This window comes from Pristiophorus japonicus, chromosome 13, assembly GCF_044704955.1.
Source record: "Pristiophorus japonicus isolate sPriJap1 chromosome 13, sPriJap1.hap1, whole genome shotgun sequence".
In the NCBI taxonomy this organism is placed as follows: domain Eukaryota; kingdom Metazoa; phylum Chordata; class Chondrichthyes; family Pristiophoridae; genus Pristiophorus; species Pristiophorus japonicus.
In genome coordinates this window covers 55,502,902-55,520,266 of record NC_091989.1, presented here as the reverse complement: position 1 = coordinate 55,520,266, position 17,365 = coordinate 55,502,902, and the positions used below count along the sequence as shown (strand labels likewise).

Below are 17,365 nucleotides of genomic sequence, written 5' to 3'. Positions count from 1 at the left end.
GGAGGGTGGGAGAGGAAGAGGAGGGGGGGTGGGAGAGGAAGAGGAGGGGGGGTGGGAGAGGAAGAGGAGGGGGGGTGGGAGAGGAAGAGGAGGGGGGGTGGGAGAGGAAGAGGAGGGGGGGTGGGAGAGGAAGAGGAGGGGGGGTGGGAGAGGAAGAGGAGGGGGGGTGGGAGAGGAAGAGGAGGGGGAGAGGGAGAGGAAGAGGAGGGGGGAGAGGAGGAGGAGGGGGGGAAGAGAGGAAGAGAGGAAGAGGAGGAGGGGGGAAGAGAGGAAGAGGAGGAGGGGGGAAGAGAGGAAGAGGAGGAGGGGGTGGGGGGAGAGAGGAAGAGGAGGGGGTGGGGCGAGAGAGGAAAAGGAGGAGGAGGGGGGGGGAGAGAGGAAGAGGAGGAAGGGGGGGGGAAGAGAGGAAGAGGAGGAGGGGGGGGGAAGAGAGGAAGAGGAGGAGGGGGGAGAGGCTGAATGGGCCACGCCGAAGACTGCGGGTGGGGCCCGCCCCCTGCAAGATGCCAGGCAGGTGCCGCCACCGATGTGGAGGGGGGGGCGGGGGGGGGAGGAGAAAAAAGAGCAGGAGCTAAACAGGAGGGAGGGAAGGAGGCAGCATGCTGTTTTCAGCACCGGGACCTGGCTCCACCCTCCACGCGTTCTGCTGCACTGCGCCAAGGGCCTGGATCGACCAGACGGAGGGGAGAATACCAAGGTAAATAATAAGCGCCGTTTCTGTTCTAAAAAGTCAGCACACCACACGCAGATGCGCCGTTCTAACCCTGGTGGCAAACGTGGGCCCATTATACTGGCAAAGCAGCATATAAAAGTCAAACTTTGATTGGTATACAATGCATGAAGACCATGGTGTTCCTGCAGTAGATGGTGGCGTTACCAGAGACCTGCACTAGATGGTGGCGTTACCAGAGACCTGCACATAGGTTGCGTCCCTCCCTTTTAGCTGCATGGTGAAGAGGACCCATTCAAAAGAGATGATCGTGGACAGAATGAGGGAGTCGTACATATACCAAAGGGGAAAAAAATTATGATTGTTTACAGCACAATGAGCACAAAGGCTTAAGCTAACCAATAAAAGATTTGTTGTAAAAAAAATACAACTAATGCACTCTGTTCCACTATTAGTTGCTTGCAAAATCCACTCGATATAATGATGATTTTAAATATTAAACACACTTTAAATTTTCAAAGCATTATAAATAATTTTACATTGAAATTCACATATGCACATCAACTCCAATACCCAAGGTACTTGGAACAAATTACATATTAAAAACAAATGCAATTTAAGCATTAAGCTGCACTCCTCATACCAAATATTGAATCACAGCAGTTTAAAGATATTTTATACATACTCAACATTCACACTTACCTTTTCTTCTTTTTCTTTTCTCTTTTCTTAAGTTTTTCCAAGTCCTTTTTAGCCATTTCCAAGACATCCATAGCTCCTTTTTCTGAATTAAGAACTGAACCAGAAAAAGTGCCATTCAAGTATGGTGGTCTTGCTGAAGCCCTTGAAAGGTTACGCCGAAGGTTTTCATTCATAGCTTCACTCTCAAATAGTTTTGACCTAAAGGCAGAAGAATATTAGGCTAAGAATGCAATTGTGGGTTAGAGTTAAACATGGGAAAAAATATGAAATACTCTACAGAACACAATTATAGTCCTGCTCAAATTATGGAAGTAGCATGACTTATGTGGAATGCATTTAGGGCTGAAAAATGTCGATTACAGCATTAGCTTTGAAGACAGGAAGAAATATTAATTTAATTGGTTGTTTCTTCCTTGAATTATTTATCAGAGATCAAGTAAGTTGTACAGACACAATTATACTCTTTTATATAGTCTGTTGGAAGGCTTAAGCTGAATGCTCCTCATTCGGGCAGAATCTCACTGAATTGTTACACACCGGAGTGCATTCGACATTCCATTTTTTGACAGCTACAATAATGTTATTGCTGCATATCTTTGACCTTATTTCAAAAATCAGGGCATGAGCCAACATACAATCCCCTTTATCTGGACAAATAAAAACACAGTTACCGGAGATCTTCAACTTCTTGGATATAATTCTGAATCATTGCACTAATTTCTTCATTTCCATCTCCTGTAATGCATCATGACAGAACACTTGCATTAGTCAGGTTTAAAAAGGCACAAATATAATCCTATCACAATTGTAGCAGAGGGAACCAGAGAAAGGGGTATGGTGGGGTGGGGGGAGGAGGAGAGAGAGAGAGAGAGGGACGGACAGAGAGAGAGAGAGAGAGAGAGAGAGAGAGAGAGAGGGAGGGAGGGAGGGAGGGAGGGAGGGAGGGAGAGAGAGAGAGAGAGAGAGAGAGAGAGAGAGGGGGGGAGGGGGAGGGAGGGAGAGAGGGACAGAGAGAGAGAGGGACAGAGAGAGAGAGAGAGAGAGAGAGAGAGGGGGACAGAGAGAGAGAGGGACAGAGAGAGAGAGGGACAGAGAGAGAGAGGGACAGAGAGAGACAGAGAGAGAGAGGGAGACAGAGAGAGAGAGGAGACAGAGAGAGAGAGGGAGACAGAGAGAGAGAGAGAGACAGAGAGAGAGAGAGAGAGAGAGTAGGAGGGGAGAGAATGTAGACATATCCAGAACAAATCACTGAACACCAAATGTAACTTTCAGAGATCCCTTAGTGTATGTTCATATGTAATGCTGTCCTTTAAAAGTGAAGGCAAACTTGTACTGGTCTTCCTGTTTCAGGAGAATTGACCAAAACCCGTTTGAAATGTCCAGCACCGTAAATGTGGTTGCAGTTGCTGGAATACGTGGATAGAGAACTGGTTGGCAGACAGGAAGCAAAGAGTAGGACTAAACGGGTCCTTTTCAGAATGGCAGGCAGTGACTAGTAGAGTACCGCAAGGTTCAATGCTGGGACCCCAGCTATTTACAATATACATTAATGATTTGGACGAAGGAATTGAATGTAATATCCCCAAGTTTGCAGATGATACTAAGCTGGGTGGCAGTGAGCTGTGAGGAGCTCACTAATTCCCAGACTGATTCCCAGGATCACTGGACTGACATGAGGAGAGACTGGATCGACTGGGCCTTTGGACATTGGAGTTTAGAAGGATGAGAGGGGATCTCATTAGAAACATACAAGATTCTGACAGGACTGGACAGGTTAGATGCAGAAAGAATGTTCCCGATGTTGGGGAAGTCCAGAACCAGAGGACACAGTCTAAGGATAAGGGGTAGGGCCATTTAGGACTGAGATGAGGAGAAACTTCTTCACTCACGAGATTTGTTAACCTGTGGAATTCCCTACCGCAGAGAGTTGTTGATGCCAGTTCATTGGATATATTCAAGAGGGAGTTAGATATGGCCCTTACGGCTAAAGGGATCATGGGTATGGAGAGAAAGCAGGAAAGGGATACTGAGGGAATGATCAGCCATGATCTTATTGAATGGTGGTGCAGGCTCGAAGGGCCGAATGGCCCATTCCTGCACCTATTTTCTATGTTTCTTAGAGGCTGCAGGGTGACTTGGACAGGTTAGGTGAGTGGGCAAATGCATGGCAGATGCAGTACAAATGTAGATAAATGTGAGGTTATCCACTTTGGGGGCAAAAACAGGAAGGCAGATTATCTGAATGGTGACAGATTAGGAAAAGGGGAGGTGCAACAAGACTTGGGTATTATAGTACTTCGGTCATTGAAAGTTGTCATGCACGTACAGCAGGCTGTGAAGGCGGCAAATGGCATGTTGGCCTTCGTAGCGAGGGGATTTGAGCAGGGAGGTCTTACTGCAGTTGCACAGGGCTTTGGTGAGGCCACATCTTGAATATTGTATACAGTTTTGGCCTCCTAATCTGAGCAAGGACATTCTTGCTATTGAGTGAGTGCAGCAAAGGTTCACCAGGCTGATTCCCGGGATGGCAGGACTGACATATGAAGATAGACTGGATCGACTTGGCTTGTATTCACTGGAATTTAAAAGAATGAGAGGGGATCTCATAGAAACATATCAAATTCTGACGGGATTGGACAGGTTAGATGCAGGAAGAATGTTCCCGATGTTGGGGAAGTCTAGAACCAGGGGTCACAGTCTAAGGATAAGGGGTAAGCCATTTAGGACCGAGATGAGGAGAAACTTCTTCACTGAGAATTGTGAACCTATGGAATTCTCTACCACAGAATGTTGTTGAGGCCAGTTTGTTAGATATATTCAAAAGGGAGTTAGATGTGACCCTTATGGCTGAAGGGATCAAGGGGTATGGAGAGAAAGCAGGAATGGGGTATTGAAGTCACATGATCAGCCATGATCATACTGAATGGTGGTGCAGGCTCGAAGGGCCGAATGGCCGATTCCTGCATCTATTTTCTATGTTAATATCACAAAACACTGCTACGAGACATGGGATCTCTTCACATAAACATAGAAAATAGGTGCAGGAGTAGGCCATTCGGCCCTTCGAACCTGCACCGCCATTCAATAAGATCTTTGCTGATCATTCCCTCAGTACCCCTTTCCTGCTATAGAAACATAGAAAATAGGTGCAGTCACACCCATGGTCTGTCCCTCCCCTCACTGGGGACCAACACCAGGAATCCAGTGAGCCAAATCTTACATTTCAACCTCTCGTTGTGCAAAACCTCAGGTTCACCTTCCACAGTTCCACCCTACCCCAGGTTCCCCGCCAGTGAGGCCAGATAAAAGGATGCTCCATACTACCAAGTTGTAGCAGGCCCACTGCAGTACTGTCAACTTCGAGAATCTCCACCCAGTAACATTTCCTAATGCTACCAAAGCACAAGACTGCCCCAAATACAGCTTGCCCCATTTCCCCGCCCCAGATTGGCTAAATGCCAGCAAGTTGAAATTATGATGGCAAGTGCAGCAGAGTTTTTAAGGGAACATATTTTGAATAGAATGATATTCCATAATGTACGACAACTTGAATTCAATTGTTCAAGCTTACTTTCATTGAGCAACCAGTGGTCATTTTTGCAGGGTACTGAGTACTTTCGGAACATGTGCAATGGGAAAAGATATGTTTTTCTGCTGCACCAATGAACATGCAGAAATAACTTGTTTTAGAATATTTAACATTACTTTCTGACATCAAAATCACATTAAACCGCCATTTAAAGAGAAAATAAACAAAACCACATTTCACTTCATTTTGAACTATTAAAATTAAGAGATTACCTGATTTAGCAAGAACTTGGTTGACCTGATCAATGAGAAGCTGTGTTATTCTTGCCCTCAGCGATTCTATGGTCTCTTGCATAGCTTTTATCCTCATTCGCAGATTATTGTTTTCAGTTTGTAGCATAGTATTTTCATGGAACATATCATTGATACTCTCCACACCATCATCTCCCATTATTCTCTTACCCTAAAAAACAAAAATTTTGGTTGAGACTTGTATGTCAAGATCAAACGGGTTTCTCAGCTGGTTGTCAAACTTCTCAGATTTCTCTGTTGCCCATCTGCGTTCCACTTTATTCTGCAAATTAATTGTCCCACCCACACCCACAGACAAGGCCTCTTCACCTCAAATGGTTATGATTGCAGAATATTGCTTTGAAAGCGCCATTTGAAGGAAGTCATCTTGCCAACAATCAACATGCCCTTCTCTTCAAGAACCTGCCACAACTCCAGGTAATTGGAGCAAGCCAACACCTCAACACTGTTATTCACTCCACCAGTATGTGGTGGAAGTGTAGGGGCAAGAAGCTGCCCGCTAAAGGGCTAGCTTAGTTGGCCTCCCTTAGTTGCATAGCACAGGAATTCTGATCAGGCAGTGCCTGCAAATAAAAAAAAAGGCAATTATCTGAACATGATCATCTTCATTTGAGACTATACCCTTGCAATGTCTGGCACAAACTCTGGAAACATTCAGATGTCGATCTGCACTGGTACAGTAGCGTTGTGGTTATATTACTGGACCAGTATTTCAGGAAAGAGTTTAAATCCCACCATAGTAGTTTGAGAATTTGAATTCAGTTTTTAATATCTAGAAATAGAAAGCTGGTACCAATCAGAAGTCCTTAGGGAAAGAAATCTGCTGTCCTTACACAGGCTGGTCTCTCCAGTCCCTCACCAATGTGGCTGACTCTTTTGCCCTCTGCAAAAAGCCACTCAGTTGCATGAAACTGCTAGAAAAGGAAAAAAAAAATCCTCCCTAAAGTCTCTCCACCACCTTCAAGACAAGTCAGGAGTGTGGTGAAATGCTCTCCACTTGCCACTCCTGACAGTCATTTTGAGTACAGAAATAGGAGGATACAGCAGATGAATGTGTGGTTGGAAAGATGGTGCAGGAGTGAGGGCTTTGGACTCGAGGCATTGAGACCGGCTCTGGGGGAGGTGGGACCTGTACAAGCCGAACGGGTTGCATCTCAGCAAGGTTGGGACCAAGATCCTTGTAGTGGCAGGCTGGGGGGGTTGTTAGTGCAGTTGGGGAAGCTTTAAACTAGCTTGGCAGGGGGATGGGGACTTGAGCATAGATTCAGAAAGGAGAGAAGCAAAGCTGGAAATGGAAAGCAGAAAATTAGTAAGCGAGTTTGGAAGGTAGAGGAAACAAAGGAGTTTGTCAGTGCTTAATGGTATGTACTTCAATGTAAGGAATCTAGTAAATAAAACAGATGAGCTGAGGTTAAAGAAACAATTACAGCTGTGAAGAGGGGTGATATGTTAGGATGTCATAAGGTTAGGCAGAAAGGAAAAGTAGGTGGGGTAGCTCTGTTAAGGGATGTGATCAGTGCAGTGTTGAGAAATGATATTGGCTCAGAAGATCAAGATGTCGAATCAATTTGGATGGAGATAAGAAATAATAATGGGAAGAAGTCACTAGTGGGAGTGGTCTACAGGCCCCCAAACAGTAGCCACACTACAGGACAGAGTATAAATCAAGAATTAATAAAGGCTTGTAAGAAAGGTATGGCAATAATCATGGGCGATTTTTAAGCTTCCTATTGATTGGACAAATCAAATTGGCAAAGATAGCCTGGAGGAAGCATTAATACAGTTGATGCGGGATGGTTTCTTGGAACAATATGTTGTGGAACCAACCAGGGAGCAGACTATTTTAGATGTGGTAATGTATAATGAGTCTGGATTAATTCATGATCTCGTAGTGAAGGATCCTCTTCGGAATTTCAAATTCAGTTTGAGGGTGAGAAAGCTAGGTCTCAAACTAGTGTCCTGAACTTAAATAGAGGTAATTACAAAGCTAAGCGGCAGAGTTGGTTAAAGTGGACTGAGAAAATATATTAAAGGGCAATATTGTAGAAAAGCAGTGGCAAACATTTCAGGAGATATTTCATAACTCTCACCAAAGATATATTTCAGTGAGAAACAAAGACTCCAAGAGAATAATGAACCATCCGTGGCTAACTAAGTAAAGGATGGTATCAAATTGAAAACAAAGGCATACAATGTTGTGAAGAACAGTGGCAGGCCAGAGGATTGAGAAACTTTTAGAAATCGGCAAAGGATGACTAAAAAAAATGATAGAGAAGATAGCTTATAAAAAGAAAGCAAGTAGCTAAAGTAAATGTTAGTCCCTTAGAGGATGAGACTGGGGAATTAATAATGGGAAACAGGGAAATGGCAGACACTTTGAACAAATATTTTGTATCAGTCTTCACGACAAACTAATGGGACTAAAGGTTGACAAGTCCCCTGGACCCGATGGCCTGCATCATAGAGTCTGAAAAGAGGTGGTTACAGTGGACGCATTGATTGCAATCTACCAAAATTCCCTGGATTCTGGAGAGGTGCCAGAAGACTCGAAAACTGCAAATGTAATGCCTCTATTGAAGAAAGGAGGGAGACAGAAAGCAGGAAACTATAGACCAGTTACTAACATCTGTCACTGGGAAAATGCTGGTGTCCATCATTAAGGAAATAGTAGCAGGACATTCAGAAAATCGTCAGTCAAGCAAAGATAGCATGGTTTTATGAAAGGGGAATCCTGTTTGACAAATGTAACGAGCAAGGTGGATAAAGGGGAACCAGTAGATGTCGTGTATTTGGATTTCCAGAAAGCATTTGATATGGTGCCACATAAAAGGTTACTGCACAAGATAAGAGCTCACAGGGTTGGGGGTAATATAGAGGATTGGCTCACCAACAGAAAGCAGAGAGTTGGGATAAATAGGTCATTTTCAGGTTGGCAAACTGTAACTGGTGGGGTGCCAAAAGGATTAGTGCTGGGGCCTCAACTATTTACAATCTATATTAAATGATTTGGATGAAGGGACCGAGTGCAATAGAGCCAAATTTGCTGATGATAAAGATAGGTGGGAAAGCAAGTTGTGAGGAGGACGCAAAGAATCTACATAGGTTAAGTGAGTGGGCAAAAATTTGGCAGATGGAGTATAATGTGGGAAAACGTGGTAGAAAAAATATAAAAGCTAATTATTATTTAAATGGAGAGAGATTACAAAATGCATGGTAGAGGGATCAGGGGGTCCTTGTACATGAAACACACAAAGTTAGCATGCAAGTAATTAGGAAGGCAAATGGAATGTTGGCCTTTTTAGCAAGGGGGATGGAGTATAAAAGTAGGGAAGTCCTGCTCCAACTGTACAGGGCGTTGGTAAGACCTGGTCTCCTTATTTAAGGAAAGATATACTTGCACTGGAGGCAGTTCAGAGAAGGTTCATGAGGTTGATTCCTGAGATGAAGGGGTGGTCATTTGAAAAAAGGTTGAGCCTATACTCGGAGTTTAGAAGACTGAGAGGCGATCATATTGAAACGAATAAGATTCTGAGGGGGCTCGACAGGGTAGATGCAGAGAGGTTGTTTCTTCTAGTGGGGGAAACTAGGAGCATAGTTTCAGAATAAGGGGTCATCCATTTAAAATGGAAATGAGGAAGAATTTCTTTTCTCAGAGGGTTGTGAATCTTTGGAATTCTCTACCTAAGAGAGCTGTGGAGGCTGGGTCATTGAATGTATTTAGGGTGAAGATACAGATTTTTTAACGATAAAGGAGTCAAGGGTTATGGGGAGCATGCGGGGAAGTGGCGTTGAGGTCAGGATCAAATCAGCCATGAACTTGTTGAATGGCAGAGCAGGTCCGAGGAGTCAAATGGCCTACTCCTGCTCTTATTTCTTATGTTCTTATGTAGAAGGATCATTAAATGAAGCCATATGGGTTGAACTGAAAAACAAAAAAAAAAGGCAATCACACTGTTGGGAGTGTACTATGGACCCCCAAAGAATTAAGAGGAGTTACAAGAGCAAATATATAGACAAATTTCTGAGGAGTGAAAAACGATAAGGCACTAATCGTAGGGGATTTCAACTTTTCCAATATTAACTGGAATAGAATCAGTGTAAAAGATATAGAGGGTGCAGAATTCTTAAAATGCATTCAGTAAAACTTATTTAGCCAGTACATAGCAAGTCCAAGACAGGGGGCAGTTTTGGACTTGATTTTAGGGATTAAAGGTGGGCAGGTGGAAGGGGTGTCAGTGAGAGCACTTTGGTGGTAGTGATCATAATTCAGTTAGGTTTAGCGTAGTTATGGAAAAGGAAAAAAGATAGACCAGGAGTAAAAGTTGTCAATTGGGGAAAGGCCAATTTTACTAAGCAGAGATGTGATTTAACGGGCCCAAGTTTGCCCCCACGCTGAGAAGCTGCGCCGACTTTTTAAGAACAGAAACCGCGCCTAAAAGTGACCTTGCTATTCTCCCCGCAGCTGGAACGATGAAGGCCCTTGGCGTAGCGTAGCACAAAGGGTGGGGGGGGGGGGGGTCGGAGCCAGGTCCCAGCGCTGAAAACAGTGCCGGGACCTCTGCGCATACGCGCTAGAGTGTGCGCACATGTGCAGTAGCTCCTCGTCCCCGAATCTGTGCAGGCTGTGTGGAAGGGGCCCGAAGCACACCATCCCTAGCCCTGGCCGAATGGGCTTCCCGCCGCGACCTGCGGGAACAGTGCCTGCCGCGTTCAGCCGGGAGAACTATAAGAACATAATGTCTGGAATGAGAAAGGGCCATTTGAATCATCAAGCCTGCACCAACCCGAATCCATGCCTTATTAATGTATCATGGAACAAGGAGGGAAGTCAGTGAGCCTTTATTTACACAAAGAATAATGACATTGTGGAAGAAGTTTCTCTCTCTCAGAGAGAGAGAGAGAGAGAGAGAGAGAGAGAGAGAGAGAGAGAGAGAGAGAGAGCACTAGAAAGTAATAATATAAATGAGTTTAAGGTAAGTTTCTGGAGAGAAAATGATTGAAGGGTATGGGGAAAAGCTGGGTTTCTGGGGTTGAGATTATTTAAAAAGGGATGGGCTTGTTCCGAAACATGTGTCTGTTCTGTGTGCTTTTGCATTAATTTCTGAAGAAGCAATTACAATGAGCTTTCAGCCATTTGGGGGTTTACAATGACAAAGCTAAAAATATATTGTTGTGCAGACAGCTTCAAATAATTTGATAAACTATCCAAAGATCACTTGAGGGTGTAAAGATCCTGTGTTACTGGATGTTTTAAAGTACTTTATGCAGTTTTTAATCTCACCTACCTGTTGCGTGTAGATTTGTGTTAGTTTACCTAGGATTCTATAAAAGCGATCAATATGGTAAAGGAGGGGCAGTTTTGAAGCATGTCTGATTTAGCAATGCATGAAGCAGTAAGCTTGTCATCCAAGACATACGTTCGGAGGAACTGGCTGAGATAGTGGGTTGTGATTAGGCATGTCAACAGTGAATTAGCAAATTTACGACGTCAAAAAATAGTTATGGTATGGGATGGTGTAATCATTTTCAAAACATTATTGATTTATTGGTTGATTTATTTATCATATTTATTATTGATGATGGCTCTTTATTTGTAAAAGTGAAGTGTTTAATGCTTGTAAACTTCCCTTCCCCACCCCCCATCCACTATCTCTCGTTCCCTGCACCTAATTTCTAAAGTGTAGGCAAGGTTTTTGAGCGTACAAAAATCTACACTTACTCCATTCTAAGTTAGTTTGGAGTAAGTTTTCACTGCCTAAACTTGCAAAACAGGCGCAAGTGGCCGAACACACCCCCTTTTGAAAAAAACTGTTCTAAAATGAAACTATTCTAACTCACTAGAACTGGAGCAAACTAAATGCCGAGAATTGCAATTTCTAAGATACTCCATTCTAAACTAGTTGCTCCAAAAAAATAGGAGCAACTCGAGCCAAAACTTGAGCCCAACAGCTACTTGAAAGTAAATCAGTGTCAGAGCAGTGGGAGGCATTCAAGGAGGAGATAGTGAGGTTTCAGAGCAAATATGTTCCCACAAAGAAAGTGAGACTCCCAAATCTACAGCCCCCTGGATGTCAAGGTGTATGCAAGGTAGGATAAGACAAAAGAAGGGAAGCTTATGTCAGATACTGAGAGCTAAATACTGCAGAAAGCCTGGAGGAGTATAAAGTGCAGGGGTGAAATTAAAAAAGGAAATTAGGAAAGCAAAGAGGGCATTAAAAAAATATTTGCAAGGAAAACTCAAAGATGTTTCATAAATACATAAGAGCAAGAGGATATGAACTGGAGGGTAGCTAATGTAACACCACTTAAGAAAGGAGGGAGAGAGAAAACGGAATTATAGATTGGTTAGCCGGACATCAGTGGTGGGGAAAATGCTGGAGTCAATTATTAAAGATGAAATAACAGCGCATTTGGAAAGCAGTGACAGGATCAGTCCAAGTCAGCATGGATTTATGAAAGGGAAATCATACTTGACAAATCTTGAGAATTTTTTTTGAGGATGTAACTAGTAGAATGAACAGGAGGGAATACAGGAGCGGTGTATTTGGACTTTCAAAAGGCTTTTGACAAGGTCCCAAACAAGAGATTGGTGTGCAAAATTAAAGCACATGGTATTGGGGGTTATGTATTGACATGGATAGAGAACTGTTGGCAGACAGGAAGCAGAGAGTCGGGATAAATGGGTCCTTTTCAGAATGGCAGGCAGTGGGGTGCCGCAGGGCTCAGTGCTGGGGCCCCAGCTATTTACAATATACTTCAATGATTTAGAAGAAGGAATTGAGTGTAATATCTCCAAGTTTGCAGATGACACTAAGATGGGTGGCGTTGTGAACTGCGAGGAGGATGCTAAGAGGCTGCAGGGTGACTTGGACAGGTTAGGTGAGTGGGCAAATGCACGGCAGATGCAGTATAATGTGGATAAATGTGAGGTTATCCACTTTGGGGGCAAAAACAGGAAGGCAAAATATTATCTGAATGGCGGCAGATTAGGAAAAGGGGAGGTGCAACGAGACCTGGGTATCATGGTACATCAGTCATTGAAAGTTGGCATGCAGGTACAGCAGACGGTGAAGAAGCAAATGGCATGTTGGCCTTCATAGCTAGGGGATTTGAGTATAGGAGCAGGGAGGTCTTACTGCAGTTGTACAGGGCCTTGGTGAGGCCTCATCTGAAATATTGTGTTCAGTTTTGGTTTCCTAATCGGAGGAAGGACGTTCTTGCTATTGAGGGAATGCAGCAAAGGTTCATCAGACTGATTCCCGGGATGGCAGGACTGACATATGAGGAGAGACTGGATCAACTGGGCCTGTACTTACTGAAGTTTAGATGAATGAGAGGGGATCTCATAGAAACATACAAAATACTGACAGGACTGGACAGGTTAGATGCAGGAAGAATTTTCCCGATGTTGGGGAAGTCCAGAGTCAGGGGACACAGGCTAAGAATAAGTGGTAAGCCATTTAGGACCGAGATGAGAAGAAACTTCTTCACTCAGAGTTGTTAACCTGTGGAATTCTCTACCGCAGAGAATTGTTGATGCCAATTCATTGGATATAGTCAAGAGGGAGTTAGATATGGCCCTTATGGCTAAAGGGATCAAGGGGTATGGAGAGAAAGCAGGACAGGGGTACTGAGGTGATGATCCGCCATGATATTGAATGGTGGTGCAGGCTCGAAGGGCCGAATGGCCTACTCCTGCACCTATTTTCTAAGTTTCTATAACTAAAGAGAGAGTAGGGCCTATTAGAATCCAAAAAAGTAACTTGTGTGTTGAGGCGGAGGATGTAGGTTTGGTTCTTAATGAATACATTTAACTGCTTAATGAATTGGTACTTAACTGTATAGTAGTTATCTGAAATGACTTGGGAGTGCAGGAATGTTCTCTAAATTGGGAAAAACAAAGACATCCCAACGCATACCCGAGGTTTCGAGTGTATGCAGAATCAGTAGTGTGTGATGGGATGACTCCATCACATCAACATCTTAGAGACTTATCCTCTTACATGGCCTCCTCAGAACACTGACTGAGGCAAGGTCATCTCTAGTGTTGTGCAGCTTGGAGCATTCCAAAAGAAAAATTTGCAATTTCCTTCCAATTTCCCCAAACTCTCTTACCGTCTTGTATTCTGTAAGTTCCATCTGCAGCCGTGCTATTTCACCACGCAGCACGTTGATTTGCTGGCTTGCTCTGTCCTGGTTGACCATCACTTTATTTTTGATGTTTCGTGCTCGATTTGCATATTTCAGCGTGTTCAAAGTTTCCATGAAATCGCGATCTGATGGACTGACGCAAGCTATCATAACTGTTTGGCTGTAAAGGAAAACTAGAGGCTCACTATAGAAATACATCTCACTAGTCACATGTAAAAATATCTAAAACATCTGTTCAGTTACCCAATTAAGAATAGGACCATGTGATAAATTACAGGTTATATAAATTTAAGCGTGACATTACAACATTCCAAGATTTTTTTTTATTGAATCATACTCATGCTCACTTGGTTAAAAATATTAATGATTTCCCCTTAAATTTGCTCAGTTTTAATTTATTCTCAACTTTACAACAGTTGTGGACATGCTTTTCCTTTTCCCTTGTCTACTAATACGTTGCATTGCAAAATGTTAAAACATTGTAGGAGACTAGACAACCGTACAAATTGTAAATGATCTGTTTGACAGAACTTGCACAATGGGCCAAATCCTGACTTCAGCCAGACTGTCAAAAGAGGCACTAAGCCATGACACTTTACTACAGCGAACAAACGAAAGTTTTAAAATGAGAAATTCTGTTGAGTTTCTTGCTTAAAAAGGGACAATGAGCTTTCCCCAGTTATTTAATGTCGAGGAAAAATGAACGACTTTCGCAACTGTCATTATTTTGGGGCAGCTCAAATGCACATAATTTTGACTGGATTTCCCCATTTGTGCCCATTTTCAACATCTCTATCATCTGGAAAGAGTATCCCAGACACCTGACATTCTTATTTGCTGATTTATATGTAGAAGGATGTAATCCACTTGTTTTATCTTGGGTAGTCAGTTCTTCCGGAGGTTTTAATTGGGCATTTCTCCTTTTGCTTCTGCCCTCTTTTCCCCTACACAATTAGAAATGTATCAGTTGGCAAGACAAGGTGGAGTTGAAGACGTTATGTGCCCATCTGAAATGTTGAGCAGAAAGTCTGTATAGCATTTTTAATTTTCAATGGTAAGGCACCATCATTTGAACAAAGGGAATCTTTAAACCAACTTCAGGATTTTTGTTATATGGCACAGTTCGAGTAAAGGCCCCACAGCAACTGTTGAAATTGGAGAATGACTCTGATTTAATCTGTCCCATAAAAAATTCTAATCTATTTTGATGTCTATGTCCCAGCTGTAAGTGGCTCACGAGGAGGATATCATTATTAATACAACCGAGGAACAATAGGAGGCTGTAATTTTGGCCCTTGCTGGTCTTCACTGCTGTCATGCATCAGCTCCTAACAGATACTGCAGAAAATGTGAGGAATGGATACATCCATCACCCCAAGAGTGATCTATCTTTCCTGCTTGCTAATTTCATAATGCCTTTCTGTATATCTGGCCATCATGAGCAGTTAAGTTACTTGTAAGGATGTGCCTAAAATATGTCTAATTGGACATTAATAAATAAATGGAGCCAATTTTGAGACCTTCTATATTGTCGGTCACATCTCTTATTAGAAAATCCTTTGGTTCAGCGATGGGCATGCTTATCATATTGCAAGTGCCCTGCATTGATGTATTCTGGTTCAGTAGCACCAAGTACAACTATCAAAATGCTCTGCTTGGGTTTAAAGACTGCAGAACTTGTATTCTTTGCAACTTGGTTAGATGAAGTTTCTCCAAATATTGTTCACTTTTCTGAACTAAACAGTCACCTTTTTACTATCCGTTTATACTGGCTTACACCAGGCCTTTGTTTATTTGGCCATCACACTTAACTCTGCTCCAATGATGTTCTAAATGTAATCAGTTCAGAGTACCTTACTCTAAAAATTCAGAGATTAAAATGTCCCTCACTGAATTTTATCAAATGCCTTCTCACAATCCCAGTGAAGCATATACACTGCTTAGATCTTGCTCATAAGAACATAAGAATTAGGAACAAGTCACACAGCCCCTCGAGCCTGCTCTGCCACATAATAAGATCATGGCTGATCTCTGACCTCAACTCCACTTTCCTGCCCTAACCCCGTATCTCTTAATTCCTCGAGTCCAAAAATGTATCTAGCTCAGCCTTGAATATACTCAACGACTAAGCATCCACAGCACTTTGGGGGAGAGAATTCCAAAGATTCACAACCATCTGAGTGAAGATATTCCTCTTCATCTCAGTCTTAAAAGGCCAGTCCCTTGTCCGGAGACTATGTCCCCTAGTTCTAGGCTCTCCAACCAGGGAAAACAATCTCTCAGCATCTACCCTGGATGACAAAAGAGATAGAGTGCAAGATGAAGCAGAAAAAGAACACGTATGACAGATGTCAGGTCGAGAATACATCTGAGAATCAGACTAAATGTAGAAAGTTCAGAGGAGAAATGAAAAAGAAAATGAGGGGAAAAGAGAGGGTATGAGAATAGAATGGCAGGTAACAAAGAGTAATCCAAAAGTCTATAGTGATATAAATAGTAAGAGGGACGGGGTCTGTTAAGCATCAAAATTGAGACCTATGAATGGAGGCAGAGGATATGACTGAGGTACTAAATGAGTACTTTGCATGTTTTCACCAATGAAGATGCTGCCATAGACATAGTGAAGAAGGAGGTAGAGGAGATATTGGATGGAATAAAAATTGATAAAGATGAGTTACTAGAAAAGCTTGCTGTACTTAAAGTAGTAAAATCACCAGGACCGGATGGGATACATTCCAAGACACTGACGGAAGTGAAGGAAGAAATTGTGGAGGTACTGGCCATAATCTTCCAATCCTCCTTAGAAACGGGGGTGGTGCCAGAGAACTGGAGATTTGCAAATGTTACACACTTGTTCAAAAAGAGCGTAAAGCTAAATCCAGCAACCACTGGCCAGTCAGTTTAACCTCAGTAGTGGGAAAGCTTTTCGAAACAATAACCAGAGCCAAAATCACTACTTGGACAAGTATGGATTAATTAAGGAAAGCCAGCACAGATTTGTTAAAGGCAAATTGTGTTTACCCAACTTGATGTGAGTTTTTTGATGAGGGCAATGCAGTTGACATGGTGTACGTGGATCTTCAAAAAGCATTTGACAAAGTGCCACATAATAGGCCTGCCAGCAAAGTTGAAGCCCATGGAATAAAAGGGACAGTGGCAGCATGGATACAAAATTGGCTTAGTGACAGGAAAGTGACAGGAGTGTAGTGGTGAACGGTTGTTTTTCCAGACTGGAGGAAGATATACAGTGGTGTTCCCCAGGGATTGGTTCTAGAACTACTGCTTTTCTTGATATTAATGACTTGGATGTGACTGTACAGGGCAATTTCAAAATTTGCAGATGACACAAACTTGGAAGTATAGTGAACAGTGAGGAGGATAGTGATAGACTTCAAGAGGACAAAGACAGGCTGGTGGAATGGACGGAAATGTGGCAGGTGAAATTTAACGCAGAAAAATGCGAAGTGATAAATTTTGGTACAAAAAATAAGAGGCGGCAATATAAACGAAAGGGTACAATCCTGAAGGGAGTGCATGAACAGAGACACCTAGGGGTATATGTGCACAAATCATTGAAGGTGGCAGGGCAAGTTGAGAAAGCAGTTAAAGCTTAATGTATCCTAGGCTTTATACACAGAGGTAGAGAGTACAAAAGCGTGGATATTATAATGCACCTGTATAAAACACTGGTTCGGCCTCAACTGGAGTACTGTGCCCAATTTTGGAACGATGTGAAGGCCTTGGAGAGGGTGCAGAAAAGATTTATGAGAATGATTCTAGGGATGAGGGACTTCAGTCATGTGGATAGACTGGAGCTGTTCCCCTCAGCGCAGAGGAGATTTGATAGGTGTTCAAAATCATGAAGGGTCTGGACAGAGGAGAGAGAGAAACTGTTCCCATTGACAGAAGGGTCAAGAACCAGAGGACACAAATTTAAAATGATTTGCAAAAAAACCAAAGGCGACATAAGAAAAAAAACTTTATGCAGCAAGTGGTTAGGAT

General features: G+C 42.9%; 1 protein-coding gene across 4 annotated transcripts in view; it reads right to left on the bottom strand.

Annotated features, from left to right (window-relative positions):
* Positions 1-17,365, bottom strand: part of LOC139278581 (kinesin-like protein KIF21A) — a 187,283-nt gene that overhangs the window by 112,072 nt on the left and 57,846 nt on the right. For all 4 annotated transcript variants that reach the window (XM_070897506.1, XM_070897508.1, XM_070897507.1 and 1 more), the window contains 4 exons: positions 13,328-13,523; positions 5,174-5,363; positions 2,044-2,107; positions 1,373-1,570 (listed from right to left, as the gene is read on the bottom strand). In XM_070897506.1, the coding sequence (XP_070753607.1) occupies positions 1,373-1,570; positions 2,044-2,107; positions 5,174-5,363; positions 13,328-13,523 (648 nt within the window). The remainder of the gene's footprint in view (positions 1-1,372; positions 1,571-2,043; positions 2,108-5,173; positions 5,364-13,327; positions 13,524-17,365) is intronic.